The following is a 17,326-nucleotide window of genomic DNA, read 5'->3' on the forward strand; positions in this document are numbered from 1 at the left end:
TTACTGACATGTCGTTTCCTAATTATGCTGGTTTACCTGAACCTTCCGACACAGTCTTTTCTGATGAGCTCAATTTCGACAGGACATAATTGGCAAGTATCTCCATGGATTTGGTTTCCCGGTTGAATCGAGACCAGCACATTGCGTTCGACACAATAGCAAATGCAGTTCGTCATGACGCTGGTGGTTTTTTCTTTGTCTGTGGATATGGTGGAACTGGTAAGACCTTTCTATGGAATGCACTGTCTACTTCAATAAGGTCGAAGGGTGATATTGTCCTCAACGTTGCATCCAGTGGCATTGCAGCTCTGTTGTTGCCTAATGGGCGAACTGCTCATTCACGCTTTAAGGTTCCGCTCAGTGTTAACCAGGACTCTATTTGTAATATAAGGCAAGGCACACCCCTCGCGCGTCTTATTTCATCTGCAAAATTAGTTATATGGGATGAGGCACCTATGTTAAATAAATTTTGCTTCGAAGCGCTCGACAAATACCTTAAGGATGTTCTTCGTTTTGATCGTGGATATAATCCTCATGCTCTATTTGGTGGGAAAATTGTTGTTCTGGGAGGTGATTTTCGTCAGATATTGCCTGTGATTCCTCGTGGTTCCCGGAAAGAGATCGTTCATTCATGAATTAATGCTTCGAACCTGTGGCAATCTTGCCAAGTGTTGCAGTTAACTGAAAACATGAGGCTGTCCCATGGTTCACGAGATATCCACGGTGTACAATTGAAGGAATTTGCTACATGGTTGCTTCAAATTGGTGACGAGTTAATCGGAGACAGCACCGATGGCGAATCAGTAATTAGAATACCCGACAACTTGCTGCTGAATATTGAGTCTCCATGTCTGCATGATTTAGTGTTGTTCGTTTATCCTGACATCTTACTCTATTCTTCTAGCGTGGATTATTTTAAGGGTAGGAGTATATTAGCACCAACACTTGATGTTGTAACTGAAGTAAACAATCATGTGATGTCTTTGATCCCTGGCAACGAGAGGGTTTACTTGAGCTCTGATACACTAATTAATGAAGATGGTCACCTGGAATCTGAATTATACACAATGAGCACCGAGTCATTGAATGCGTTAAATTGTTCAGGAATTCCCCAACACCGGTTAGTTCTTAAAATCGGTGTTCCTGTGATGCTTCTTCGCAATATTGACCAATCCAATGGACTATGCAATAGTACGCGAATACAGGTTAGACGTCTTGGTGACCACATCATTGAATGCGTCATCTTAGCAGGTCGTAATACTGGTGAAGTTGTCTTTATTCCCAGGATGAACATGTCACCTAATAATGATACATTACCAATCAGGTTTACTCGACGCCAATTTCTGGTTGCTCTTTGCTTTGCGATGACCATAAAAAAGTCCCAAGGTCAAACGCTGTCAATAGTTGGCATCTATCTTCCGAGGCCTATTTTTACTCATGGTCAGCTTTATGTTGCGCTTTCTCGGGTCAGCATGCATTCTGGATTGAAGATTTTATATGTTGATTCTAACGACAAAGTTTCAGATCATACAATTAATGTTGTCTATAGAGAAGTTTTTACTGGGTTGCTACCTAACATTCTCCCTTGATCGGTTTACCTCTCATGTGCTCCTTTTGTAATCTTTTCGATACACAACTCTTTTAACTCTTAAAGAATAAATAAAAAAATTAACTCTTAATAAATTACATATTAAATATTATTATTTATATAATATATATCTATATAAACAATTATTTTTAAAGAAAAAGTCTAGGGAGCCAGCAACTTTATTGAATTTTGGCCAGCATATAACCAGTAGAGAACGATGAGTCATTGGATGAAATCTCACACCAATCTCCCACCATTAAATTATCATTGATGACTATTTGATGCTGCCAATCACAAACGTTGCTGGCCGCAAGCATTGTTCATTTTAAAATAATTTAATTCGTATTCTTATTGAATAATATTTATTTAAAATTATAATTTTAATGCCCGTGCTTGGCACAGGGATAAAACTAGTAAAATATAATATGGAGGTTTTAATAACTCCCACGAAAAAATTCCACAAACAAACAAGAATTTTGTAGTGTGGGGCTGGGTTTGGAGGCTGTATATGGATATCAAACATCAAAATTTATTGCAAGCATTGTGGAATAATATATATATATATATATATATATATATATAAAAGAAAATAATTACAACAGAAAATATTTAATATATATGATTTAAATATTTTTATGTATAATTAATACATATATGTTTGTATAAATAAAAAAATATTTAGAATTATTTAACAAAATTAATATATACGTATACATAAATAAAAAAATTATTGTAATTTATGAAGATTACACAAAAAAACTTTTTCTTTCAAATGAATTTATTCTAATTATATTATAATTAGCTCATGAATAATGTATAATTATATTATTTTAAGAAAATATCTTTATAATAATTATATTAAATCAATATTTAATGCATTATTAAACTAATTATCAATCATCAATATTTTTATTCATTCTAATTATATTAATTGATATAGTTTTAATTCTCATTCATGTGCAATAATTTTATTAGTAAATAGTTGTATCTACAATAAATAATTCTATCCACAATTTTATTAGTAGATAGTTGTATTCATAATAATTCATGCTATAATTCTCATCCATCCTAATAATGGTTCGTTAATTATATGGTTCTTTATCTTCTGCTTTAATTAGTGGATAATAATAATAATAATAATAATAATAATAATAATAATAATAATAATAATGATGTATGAACACAAGATTAATTAGTTAATAAATTGAATTTTAGTTATTATGTTTTATTTTCTACTCATATTTTTATTCATTAGTTATTTTACTTTTTATATTTACAGTAAATTTAAATGTAAAAAAGAAAAAAATATTGATTGTTATCTATTTTATTATTTAGATTTATAATAAAATTTGATATAATTGTAGCAAGTATCTATAATTAAGAGTAACATGATACTATAATTTTAAGTTGTATAATATGATAAAAAAGAACGTAGCAATTTATATTTGCTTCCTATATAGCAATAATATTATATATATTTATATATCTCTTTTTTTAACTCTTTCCTAAAAATATTGGCACATAATTAATATAGATACATAATATATATACTGAGCAATTATCTCCATTAAATTAATTATAAAGATTAATAAAAGATAATAACATAATTTTTACTTAATTGTAGCAAGTATCTCAATTAAAAATTAAAATTGCTTTATTAAAAAAATTGTATATAGTTTGCACATGAATGGGGCTGGGTTTGGAGACTATATATCGATATCCAACATAAAAACTTATTACACGCATTATGGAATATATATATATATATACATAAAAACTTATTACACGCATTATGATATATATATATATATAAAAGAAAATAAATTATAACAAAAAATATTTAATATATGTGATTTAAATATTTTTATGTATAATTAATATATATGTATGTATAAATAAAAAATATTTAGAATTATTTAACAAAATTAATACATATGTATACATAAATAAAGAAATTACTGTAATTTACGAAGATTATACATAATTTTTTTAAATAAATTTATTTTAATTATATTACAATTAGCTCATGAATAATGTATAATTATATTATTTTACGAAAATATCTTTATTATAATTATATCAAATCAATATTCAATGTATTATTAAACTAATTATCAATCATCGATATTTTTATTCATTCTAATTATATTACTTGATATAGTTCCGATTCTCATTCATGTGCAATAATTTTATTAGTAGATAGTTGTATTTACAATAATTTGTATCCACAATTTTATTAGTAAATAGTTATATCCACAATAATTCATGCTATAATTTTCACTCATTCTAATAATTGTTCATTAATTATATAATTCTTTATCTTCTGCTTTAATTAGTGGATAATAATAATAATAATAATAATAATAATAATAATAATAATAATAATAATAATAATGTATGAATATAAAATTAATTAGTTAATAAATTAAATTTTAATTAGTATGTTTTATTTTTTACTCATATTTTTATTCGTTAGTTATTTTTTTATATTTACAGTGAATATTGAATATAAAAAGAAAAAAATATTATTGATTGTTATTAGAGTAATAATTAAATTTGATATAATTGTAACAAATATCTATAATTAATAATAACATGATACTATAACTTTAAGTTGTATAATATAATAAAAAAGAACGTAGCAATTTATATCTGCTTCTTATAGAGCAACAATATTATATATATTTATATATCTCTTCTTTTAGTTCTTTCATAAAAATATTGACACATAATTAATGTAGATAACAAATATACTGAGCAAGTATTTTCATTGAATTAACCATAAAGGTTAATAAAAGATAATGGCATAATTTTTATCTAATTGTAGCAAGTATTTCATTAAAAATATTGGCTAATTATTACCGTGTACAATGAATATTTGTGTGTGTGTGTGTATATATAAAGAGTAATAGTGAATTGTGACAATTATTTATCATCTAGAAAATTCGTACCTCAGACATAATTTTTTTTTTTAATACCTACCTAATGGCCTACGTTTCTATCAACAGTATTACCTATGGTAGATTATGTAATGAAAAAATTTGAAAAATAAAGGCAAGATTATCGAGTAAAGATGGTATGCGAATGCTGTTGCAAAATCACAGACACTTGGAAGATAACTGCATGATGAATGTGGTATATAAAAAAGTTTTTGAGAGCTTATAATGAAAAGGTAATAACGAAATCTCTTAATTAAATTTATTAATTTATTAAAATTTATTACTATCAATTTAAAAAATTTACAAATTCTAGGTGCTAATGGGTAATGCATTCTTATTGTATATTTATAGTTTGAGAATATTAGAATTATCATAAAAATCCGTATTATTTTATTCTCTTGATAAATAATTTTATAATTACGTTAATCATATAATTTTGTATACTAACATTAATATAATATTATTGTTTCAGGTATATATTTTGCAGGCATCAAAGGATAGTATTGAGCTGTTATTTAGTGGGTTTAAATTATTTATTGTTTATCGGAGAACTTAATGCCTTACAATTCTCTAATAATTTGTTGTTTATTTTCAGCTGATTTTGATATGTTCTTACACATATAACAATTTGTTGATAAATTTAGATATTACTAAATTATTTATAGTCACATTCAATATATATATCTGATTTATTAAAAAAAGTAGATTATTAAAATTGGTGGTTAATGACTATTTTAGAATTAATATAATTAACACTAAATTAAAAAAAAATCAAATAATGTATAATTTATTATTTTTATGAATTAAATTATTGTAATTTAAATTAATTTTAATAAAATAATTTAAAATTATAACTTTAATTTTATCACGTGTATAATATAGGTAATTACATTTATTGTTAACAGAAAGCGAGTCAAAAAACTAATATAAATCATGTTTATCAATCTCAAAAATACATTTGATACCATTTAAATTTCAAATATTATTTTAAAGTACGATACCAATTTCATTAATCACGAGAGTTTTAGTCAGTAAATAAATGTAAGAACATAAAATTGCCCATAAATAAATACTATATTGCGTAATTAATGCTTATCTGACCATCACAATTAAAATATATATAAGCCTATTTTGAGGAGAGGAAAAAAAAGTCATGGATATTATTGCTTGGACATTAATAATAATGAATAGATATTGTAAATCTTCACTCTTCGGATGGGTCTGTTAAAGTTTATTAGAGAGATGTATTTGTGTTTTTTATTTTTTATTAGATAAAAAAAATTATGTGATTGTAGTTTTAGTTAGTAAAAGTTAACTAGGATTATTTTTTTAAAATATTTATATAAATAATTTCAAATTAGCATATGCTTTTTAAAAAATTTAATATGACCTTATATGCTAATAAATATTTAACTTTGTTATTATATTTATATATATTTATTAAAATTTTTATAAGTTCTAAAAGTAATTATAGCAAACATTATTATTATTACAATTTATACTTATTAAAAATTATTTTATTTTATTTTATCAAATATAAATGCTATAATATTTAAAAGTAAAAGTAAATAAATAAATAAGTAATTTTTAAAAAGCATAGTTATCCTATATATATGAAGTTTCCTATATATTTTATATTTAAATATTGTAACTGATTAGCAACTAATACTAATTTTACACAAAACTAATATTAAAAAAAAAAGAAATAGAATTCTTCAAAGACTATAAAATATGAATATTGATATGAATATGATATATGTAAACACACAAATTTCAATTTTTTTTATAACATACAGAAATACAATTAGAAAATATAAAATTTTTTTACATAAATTATAATAATATTTTAATATTTTATTATTATTAAAAAATAAATTATTATTTTAACTATTTTAAAAAAATTTAATTAAATAAAATATTTAAAATAATTTTTATTTTAATAAATAATAATATATATTTTTTAAAATTTATTTTAAAAATACAAATTAAAAATAAATAAATACGTTGATACCTTATGGTAATATATCTGAGAAAATATTTTTTATTTTTTTATAAAAACACAATTAAATACACAAAATATATATCAAACGAATGTAAAATGAATATTGTCCGTAAAATATATCTAATACAAAAATACAATAACTCAAAGATGTGTCTGTATTTCATAATTGAAAGATCAACCACATTATAATTGAGAGGATGTTGACATCACAAAGAATGGAAACTGACATCACGTTTCAGAAACAGCATGTATACAGTAACAGTCCCACTTGTACCGTGCGTATTGTAAAATACCACCAAAAAAAATATTAATATAATTTAATATTAATATATTATTATAATAAAAAAATTATACTAACATTTAATTATATAATTATATTATTAAAAATAATTATTTTTTATATTTATTACATAAATAATTATTTAAAAAAAATAACTAAATAATTATGTATAAAATTTTATATTATTAATATATTAAAATTAAACTCAAATAATAACAAATCTAATGTGGCGGACACCTTTTAAGGTAAGTTATATTAGATGAAAAAGTTTTCATTAGAATTTTAGAAATGGAAACTTATTTTACAATATATGCATGGTAGAGATAATAGTAATAATCCTAGATATTATTCTATTTATTATTATATTTGCATTTAATTTGTATCATTGTATCACTCAATCTCAGCATACTAATTTGTGGCATGACTCTTGTTGGTCCATTGCCTATATAAATAGCTTTCTCCCTCATCTTAGTATCATGGTATATATATATATATAGGTAGAGGGAGACACCAATATATGAGTGAGGCACATTAAATTTGAACTAATCCATAAAACATATCATATATATTCATATAAATATATAAGAGTGTTGGTGGAGGTGTGATAAGAGAGATATATCTTGAGAACAAAAATGGGGAAAGGAAGAGCACCATGCTGTGATAAGTCTCAAGTGAAGAAGGGACCTTGGAGTCCTGCTGAGGATCTTAAGCTTATAGCTTTCATTCAGAAACATGGCCATGAAAACTGGCGTGCCCTTCCCAAACAAGCAGGTATGTGCTTACGAGTCACTCTGCTCTAGTTTTTGCTACTCGAATTTTCCATATTCAGTCTTTTTCTTTCTCTCTTTTGTACTTAATGTTTAGAACTAGGAAAACTCTAATGTTTTCTATCAGCCTCCATCAGTTTTAGGTCATTGGAATTTTCCTTTTTCGGTTTGGAATCCTCAGCTTTGATGTTGAAAGTCACACGCATTTAAGTTTCTGCATTTGCATTATTGCTTCACCCTGAAATTCTGTTTTTCCTATGTTTAATTTCATTGACAATTTTTCGGTACCTTACTTCTGTTGTGCATTATCATATTTTCTTTCCTCTCATCTATTAGTTAATTTGTTAATTAAAGAATTAAGTGATAAATAAAAAACAAAATATCCTATGAATACAAAACATAGCCATCAACTCTGCTATTGCAAATTTGGATATATTTATATGTTTTACTTTAAATATTTTTAATAAAATAATTAACTATTATAATAATTAAAATTGTATAATAATTAAATTTGTTATAATAAAATAATTAATTTTCCTATGATGTGACAATCAAAATTTTCATAAATATTTGCTATATCCTTTCATATGATAGCTAATTAGAAATTAAATTTTTTATATTTATATAATTACAACTAAAATTAAAAATGTATAGAGTAAAAACAAAGCAGAGTTTGGCAGAAATCGGTGGCTGTTTCTACCTTCCCTCAAACATTGTCGCAAATCCCGACTGTGGGACCCTCTTTCTACCTATAACTATGAGTCTATGACACATGTATTCCTCTCGTTTACCTTCTTTTTTTTTTTTTTTTTTTGTTTAAAGTTTAAACCGCACCAACCATGTGTGGCCTTATTAGTTATTAGTGTGGCTGAGAAAATAGAGGTTTTATATAAATTGAAAGAATAAATTAAATGAAATATGAAAATTATAACAAAATTCAAATTGTAAAATTGTTCTATTTAGTAGATATTTTATAGAATTGACTTATTTATTTAAAATTATAATATTAAATGATTTTAAAAATTAAATCAAAATTCTAATTACCATAAAATCCTTGTCCTTATATGGGAATGCCTTTATTGTATTAGCAGAAAATCTTTAATTTCAATTGATACATCCGTTTCAAAGATGAGGTTTAATATTATGGATATCTATTGATTATTAATTTCTTGTGATGTTCTTCCCTAGAAACTAGCCAGGTAGCAGTTTTCATTTTTTACCATAATTAATATTATATATCTTCTTAGTATCCTAATTTTATATAAAATGAAAAATTTTTGATGTTTTTTTTATCTCTTTAAAATTTATAAATTCATTTGATTAATAAGAGGTATAATAATATTACTCATTGCCGCCAATGAATTATAGCCCAAATGGTATAATCTTTTTATATTTACTCAGAGATTACGGGTTAGAGTCTCTTTATCTTTGGTAGTAATAATAATAATAATAATAATAATAATAATAATAATACTCGTTTAATTACACACTATAAGAAAATAAGCTTTTTGCCATGTTTTTAAAACGTACCAAAAAATATAAAAAAACGTCTCGATAACTTTTCGCAATGTTTTTTGAGTTATCAACACGCTTTTGAAAGGGTCACATCTACCAGCGTGCCGGTTAATCTATCGGTACGATTTTCTTGATCTATTGATACGTTTTACTTTTTGCCACGCTTTTATCTATTGGCACGCATAAAAACATAGCTGTATGTATAACATTAAAGTGAGTGTGTAATTGGGACACTTAATAAAGAAATCTTTTAAAGAGGGGATTACACTTGCAATAATAAAATACTTGGTGTCAACATGCAAAAGAATGAATGATATAGATGTTTTAAAAAACAATTTTCTAAGTATCTTTAGATATAAAGGAACATGCAATCTCCATGCCTTCCATACCAGTCTGCCACAAATTAAATTTGAACAATAATATATTTAATTTCAAACTCTGTAAATTGTTAAAAAATTAGTAGTTGCTCACACTCAGTATTTGCATGTTCTTAAGGGCTCATGCGATGTGGGAAAAGTTGCCGTTTGAGATGGATCAATTATTTGAGGCCAGATGTTAAGAGAGGCAATTTTACAGCAGAGGAAGAGGAAACCATAATAAAGCTTCATAAAGCCATGGGGAACAAGTGAGTAGTGTTCTTCTTCTTGTGTTTCCAATTTTCAGTTTTAAATAAATATTTTATTCGTAAAATATTCTCTCTCTTTTTACAACAATAATTTAAATTGTAAATTTTCGTTTTCTTCTTAATTAATTTACTAAATACTAATATGATGGATAATATACTGACATAATATATATTTCACTACGTTAAAGCTTTAACTAGTCACATTAATATTTAACAAAATTTTATTGATTTAAAATAAAATAATAAATTAAATTTATATGAAGAAAAACCAAAAGACATGCATACAATTTATAGAAATTAAAACTTATTTAATCCAACATATTTTACTTATTTTTGTCATTCCAATATTTAGGAGACTGTTGTTGTCTTTTCTAATAAAAATTAACCTTTTACAATTATTTATGGAATAAGTATTTTTTATTTTTAAAACTTGAGATTAAAATTAAAATCTTCTTTAATTTTTTTTTATTATTCAAAATGGTTTATATTTAGCATCAAAGCAGTATTTATTTCTATTTCTTAAAGCTCAAATTTAATGCTATTAGAAAAGTGGCGAGTTTTAATTTGTCGTAACTAAAACCAAAAGAAAAAACAAAACCAGCCACCTGCCGCTTGATTTCTCATAGCAATTTTTTTTTTGTTGGTACGGCACATTAGCCAAGATGTTTAGAAACGTGATTTCAAAAATATTTGCTTATCCATTAAAGAACATTAATTCTTAATATAATAATATATATGTAACTATATAATGGAATTATTTTTTTCAAAAATATTTCTATTTATATAATATTACCTTTGAATTATATATAACTCATAAGAAAATGTATTATTTCAAACAAAACTTAATTATTATGTATTTATGAATATTTATACATAATATTTTGTATTTTTCTAACAGTTTAATCAATTATTAAAAATAATCAAATCTTAAATAAATGTATAACCAAATTCACTATAATAGGACAATCAAATTTTTTTAGTGAAATATAATCAAACATTTTTATAAGCATTACGTAATGATTAATTTTTGGTATTAATGTAACATGTATCTAAGTTTGTTATCATATCGCAAATGGTAGTCGATACCTAGTCAATATATACTCTCACTTTGCATTGTATTTTGGTTTATTTTCTTAATTTTAGGGACATCACAGAATGTAAGTGATTATATGAGTAATGCTAGCTAATTAATTATGGCAGATAATTTTAGCTAATACTATAATAAATTAATTTAATTATTTTATTAATTTTTATAATTTTACTAAATTTTTAATTAGATTTTTTTATTTTTTATTTTTTTCAATTGGATCGATCGAGTCTCTACACTGCTTTTAATTTTATAATTAGGTCATTTTTTATGCAAAAAAAATATTAGAATTAACTGAATATTTCTTTACAAATTGAAGGTATTCATAATTAAAAACCTAATTAGATGTTTAACCAATGTATTTTGGAAGAAATATTCTGTTAATTTTAACGTTTTTTATATGAAAATGACTTAATTAGAAAATTAAAAATAGTATAAGAACCTAATTGAAAAGAAAAAATATAAGAACCTAATTGAAAATTTAGTGAAACTATAGGAACCAAAAGAGTAATTAAACCTAATAAGTTGTCAAACAAATGTAATATGAAACCTATTCAAAAATGAATTTTTATTGGGTTTTTATTTGGATGTGTTTTTTTAGTAGAAATTAGGAGATTTTTTTTTGAGTTTTTAATGGTTTTTGCTTTATCTTAAATGTTGGTCGTGTCATGTTGATTTTTAAGACTTGCTATGATTATATATGTATCTCGTTTTGTTCAGATGGTCTAAGATTGCATCCCGTTTGCCCGGTCGAACAGACAACGAGATAAAAAATGTGTGGAACACCCACTTGAAGAAGAGATTAACTGCTGCAAAATCTTCAGATTCAAGGGCAGATAATGCAAATGATGGATCTAAGATTGAATCATCAGTGACTTCACCCTCTTCATCTTCATCTGAATCATTTTTCTCAAATGAAACACCAAAAACTAACAACAACAATCCTTGCAATGAAACCAATGACCATATTTCCCAAACTGATGATGATGATCAAGATTCAGGTAGAAAGTTATTACAAGAAGTAGTTGGTATCACTGAAGAGACAAAAGGGTCATCAAATTCATCATCATCAACATCATTATCATCTTGTGTTGAAAACAAGAAGCATGATGAAGATCAACAACAATTGGTGTCTCCAACATTATTGAACTGTGTTGGACCCTATGATATTGATGTTACATTGGAAGAGGTTGATAAGCCAAACAACAATAATTTGGAGACAAAAGAAGATTGTGATTTTTGGAAGATGTTAGATAATATTGAATCATTTCTATCATCAAATGAGGCATCTCCTCCTCCTCCTCCTCCTCATCAAAGCCAAACATCACCAACAAATCTTGTTCATCAAGATGATGATGAAGCCATGATGATGATGATGTGGTCCCATGAATTTGAGAATGAGCTTGGAGGAGTGGTAGGTGAAGCAACAACAAAAGGGTCAAACAACAAGGCTCAACAAGAAATAATAATGGACCCATCAAATGATGTATTTGATTTAGATCTTGTGACAAGGCCACCAGAACCCGATCAATTAGAATCAGAATTAGACTTGGGATATATTCAATTGTGGCCCTCTTTGCCACCAAATACTATTCTCTAAGATTAGTATACAATGAAAATTCCTAGCTATTTTGAAAGAAAAAAAAAAGAAAAAAAAAACAAGTTCATCTATATGAATCACAAATTTGTGATTTACTTATCAGTAGGTACTCTGACTATGGGAAATTAATCCAAATTTAGCTTTATTCGATGTAGATTTTTTTAGTAGAGTTGAGTTATGTGTACATATTATAATGTTAAATACTACATATCAACTCATACCTTATTTATTATGGATTAGAGGTGGATCTAATTTAAGTAGGAATCACATCTTTATTTACTGTCAAAAAATTCGTGATTATTGACTACTAGTCGACGATCATGACGAAAATAAATGTCTGTCAATTATAGTTTCACATCTAATTTTCAACCCATATTTTATTGACACTTCTTGGCTATCAGTTAAATAATTTTGTAAAATTAAAAAATTATTTTTATCATTAATGACAACATTGACATTCGTAATAATTAAAAATACAAATTTAATGTTTGAATTTAACTAACGGCCAAGTTATCGATAACATTGAATTTATTGTTTTCCAAATTTAAAGAGTGAACACCTATATTGGTCCATTAATAATTCAAATTAGACATTTTGATTTCTAACAAATTTTTATTTACTAGAAGTCCGCACTAATTACTTTCGTTAGACAAATTAGTTACTCTTTCGCTTTCAATAAAATTTTAAATATGTGTATTGAATAAATAAGTCCCTATTAAATTTTATTATGAGACAATTAAGTTTTTAAAAATATCACTAAAGCAAATTAGTCCCCTTTCAAATGATAAGGGACCAATCTATCTAATGATAATAATTTTTAATAATTTCTAAAAATAAAAAATTTGTTTGAGACTAAAACGTCTGATCTGAAATTTTTTAGTGACCAATTTAAAAGTTTTTCAAATTTTAATCTGCTATATTAAGACACTACAAGAAGATTGGAGATTAGCGGCGATTTTTTCTATGGTTTGCGACAGTTTTAAACCACCGCAAAAACTAATTTCGGCGGTTGAGTGAACCGCCCTGGTTAGTGGCGCAGGCAATTGTTTTCGCGGTGGTTTTCAGCAACCGCTGGTATAACCGTCGCTAATTGGATCATACAACCACTGCTATTTCCTTTATTGGTTTTTTAAAAAATGGAGGTGGTTTAGAACCGCCGCAATTCTAATGGGTGCCTTAAAAAAATACAGTGGTTTTCAATGATCATACCTACAGCAAATGGCAATTTTGTAAGTGCCAATATAATTCAATTTAGAATAATTTCCATAGTAAGGGCAATAGACTAAATGGAAAACCATATCATCCGTTAGATTTTGAGCTTTTAGTATTTTAATTAATTTCTTGTCAATTGAAAAAAAATAAAAAATAAAACTAAAATCAGCTTCAGAAATATCCTTTTCTTTTCTTCCAATTCTCATGTGTCATTGATTTTAGACCCAACAGCAATTAATAACTTACTAATAATCTATGTTGAGGTACTTAATTCATTCAAATTTTGTAGAACATAAGCTAACCCTTTTCCATGGTGCTTCTTGTTCAAAGGAAACAGAACAACAAAAAACAACTAAAGAAAAAGTTTAGCAACTTTATGCTTCTGCTGATTTAATTTCTAGACCTAGTTCTAGCATTAAATCTTCGTTCATTCTTTGCACATATCTCCAATCAAACTTTATATAGCATCTTGTTAGGGACTTGGGTATTATGGGGTGCTCAAAGTCCCACATCGGATAGTATGGGATACTTGTGTTGTATATAAGGAGCGTGATTTTTCTTCTTTATCAGCTAGCTTTTAAGGTGTGGTTTTTCACTTTCCTTAGATACTTAACAATGGTATTAGAGCGTGGTTACCGGCGCCATGAAAAGGGCTACCTATAGGCTGACTTAAGGTGAATACCGAATACTGATAGCCGGTAGCAAAGTGGCTACCGTTGGGTCAGTGTCGATAGAGTGAAGCCGCCGTGGACGTCGGCTCTCCAGGGGGTGTATTGTTAGGAACTTGGGTATTATGAGGTGCTCAAAGTCCTACATCAGGTAGTATGGCATGCTTGATGTTGTATATAAAGAGAGTATTTCTTCTCCCTTATTAGCTAGCTTTTAAGGTGTAGTTTCCTACTTTCCTTAGATACTTAACACATCTTCATCAAAGTTAGTATTATAATTTGTTATTGGCTTTCTTATGAATCAAATGATACAATTTTTAATCTAAGATTATATTAAGCAAGGTAAGTGGCACATAGCATTCATTCCAAACCTATAAAATTAAACCAAAGAAATAAGCAAAGTATGTAGTAGGAAGCTAGAATAACGCAAAATATAATGGTTGAAAGTGATGCTTACCTCTAATAAATGCTATGGAAAGAAACCTCAACAAAAGCATATGTGTCTTAACAAGAATGTTCTATTTTAGAAAACTTAAATCGTTTTAATATATTTTTATATTCATATATAAGCTAACATTCTTTATTATTGTGCATGTGTCACAGATTACTTACAGCATACCCTTTGCTCCAGCATTTATATTCTCTAGCTCCACAGGGGCAAGACAAGGTAAAAGACTTAGCAATTTCCAATTTTACTCTAATTTTACTATTACATGCATAGTTACAATCTCTTCTTGAAACTATACTCTAATTTTTACTGTTACATGCATAGTTATAATCTCTTCTTGAAACTATACTCTAATTTTAGCTTTCAAGTTCATACATGTGCCTCTAACTCAGCAATTCTTTGTAGAGATGCCTGTTTAATGCAAGCTCGTCGCTTACATTCTTCTTCAAGCAAATTTGTAAGTTGGTACCGTAACTCAGCCATTTCCTGAGTTAAGTCCTTTGCTTCCTTTTTGGCCCTCAACTTTTTCACTTGCAATTCTTCCTAGTAAACAAAGTCAAGATACCACATAAATTCCCAATCTCAAAATTCAAAAGGTGATATGTTGCATAATGGCACAAGTGTTGTTTCTTGCTTTTGTACTGATCAAATTTACATAGATTGCTTCATTGATTGGACTTTATCATATACCTTAAGTTTATTCACAAGACATTCATATTCCTGGATTTGATGTGACATCTCTATCTTTTCTTTTAAATCTGCAGCTAGATTTAAGATCCTTGTCAATCTTTCAAAGAGTGGACCTAATACTCCTTCATAACTGCTGAAGAAATATTGGGAGAATGTAATTTAGTGAACGAACAATTTAAATTATAAAGATTTTTTTATAATTGAAAAAGGAAAGAAAGAAAAAGATTACAGTATTACAAATACAACTAAAAATAAGTCAATAAGGCACCTATTCTATACTATCCACAGTGATTAGTGAAAGAAAGATCACATAATCAAATATTTTTCTTTAGCATAATTATCCAATTAGAAGTGTCTACTTCCTTTCATCATTTATTAGTATTATGTAATCAACTAAAAAAATTGTAACTAGTCACATACTCACATATCTAGTTTCATACTCTCTATTTCAAGTTGAGACTCTAATGCCAGTGATAAAATTGATTCCTCAAGTTTCTCTATGAACAAATATGACTTCTCTAATTTCACTTATTTAGTCTCTAATTTGTGTATCAGTGATGCTTACTTTGAATTGGAATTTTGCAACTTCTCCCTTAAGCCGAAAACCTCTTCTTATAAATATTTCATCTCCTCCAATTTCATTTCAAAGGCAAGAACACGAGCTTCTTGGTCATTCATCTCTGTGTTCTTTGAACTGAGTTGATCTTAAAGAAAATCTGTATAAAGTATTGACAAATAAAGCCAATAAGAGTAACATCAAATCTTTAGTTCATGAGTCATGATTCAACCAATAAATGCTTTCCATCGATATTCAACAAATATTGTAAATTAATTTTCCAATTAAAAAGATGTGTAAGGAAGAAAACACTAATATTCAATGGCAATCACCTCTGATAAAATATGAAGTTTGTGTGCACAATATATAATTATTTGCACTGCTGGATGAATGACATAAAAATCAAAATTGAGAAACTTCTCTTCAAAGGGAAAAAAGACATTGTTGATTTATGAAAAAAGTTTTATCACTTTCACATGGAAGGAACTAAAGCAAGGAAACCAACCAATTTCTTTAGAACAATTAAGCAGCTCGCAACACAGAGGCGTACAGTGGAGCAGATATTAGGGATTTCGCGCACTGTGGAGGAGGAAGCAGGGGTTTCACGCACTGTGGAGGAGAGGCAAAAGGTTAACGCTTGGGAGAGAAGGATGGATGGCAGTCACGCAACTCCACAACCACACAGAGGCACAAGGTGGAGCCAAGATTAAGGATTTCGTGCACAGTGAAAGAGGGAGTAGGGGTTTCTGTAGCTGTGGAGGGAATTATTGGTTATAAGATAAACAAGAGATTGAAAAAGTGGATTATGATAAAGGTCCTAATTAGCGGCACACATGAATGTCAATCGTTGGTACTTCTGAAATTTGCGGCAGTTAAATAAACGATTGGCAATTTTTGGCCGCTAAGCTCTGTTTGTGCTGTAGTAAGATAACAATAATATAACGTCCAAAATTTATAAAAAAAAACATTACCCCCAAATAACAAAAATAATATACTAAACACAAATATAAAATAACCTAACAATGTTAACAAATTAAAAATAAACTACCATATCAATCATAGTCCTCATAAATGAAGTTGTCTTCATTGTCTACAAGAGTGGCTCACAGTGAGTGGGCAATCTGGTAGAGGTAGATGATAAATCATCAAGTGTAATAAAGGAAGATGGAGGAGGTAATTGGACACCGTTGGATGAGTTATTTTGCATAAACTACATGGAGCTCCATATTTGGCCGAATGAGCTTCAAATCTTGGTCATGGTAAATTCATGAGTTGAGACGATATGCTAGAAGAGGATGATCTCTTGCTACTGTTTTTAGTGAGTCTACCTCTACTTATCGCACTCTCGG

At 27.2% G+C, this 17,326-nt stretch overlaps 2 protein-coding genes and 1 pseudogene across 2 annotated transcripts; 2 read left to right on the forward strand and 1 right to left on the reverse strand.

Moving 5' to 3' along the window:
- The first annotated feature begins 689 nt into the window (after nt 1-689).
- LOC130939985 (uncharacterized) lies at nt 690-1,589 on the forward strand. The gene has a single exon (XM_057868046.1). The coding sequence runs from the start codon at nt 690-692 to the stop codon at nt 1,587-1,589; it is 900 nt and encodes a 299-aa protein (XP_057724029.1).
- Nucleotides 1,590-7,316: 5,727 nt separating this feature from the next.
- On the forward strand, nt 7,317-12,679 carry LOC130941516 (transcription factor MYB58). The gene is made up of 3 exons (XM_057870051.1): nt 7,317-7,580; nt 9,587-9,716; nt 11,524-12,679. Exons 1-3 carry the CDS (start codon nt 7,442-7,444, stop codon nt 12,401-12,403), a joined length of 1,149 nt encoding a protein of 382 aa, XP_057726034.1. The 5' UTR covers nt 7,317-7,441; the 3' UTR covers nt 12,404-12,679.
- A 2,421-nt stretch (nt 12,680-15,100) lies between these two features.
- Nucleotides 15,101-16,099, reverse strand: LOC130939986 (uncharacterized; annotated as a pseudogene).
- Nucleotides 16,100-17,326: the final 1,227 nt, after the last annotated feature.

This window comes from Arachis stenosperma, chromosome 7 (genome assembly GCF_014773155.1).
Source record: "Arachis stenosperma cultivar V10309 chromosome 7, arast.V10309.gnm1.PFL2, whole genome shotgun sequence".
In the NCBI taxonomy this organism is placed as follows: domain Eukaryota; kingdom Viridiplantae; phylum Streptophyta; class Magnoliopsida; order Fabales; family Fabaceae; genus Arachis; species Arachis stenosperma.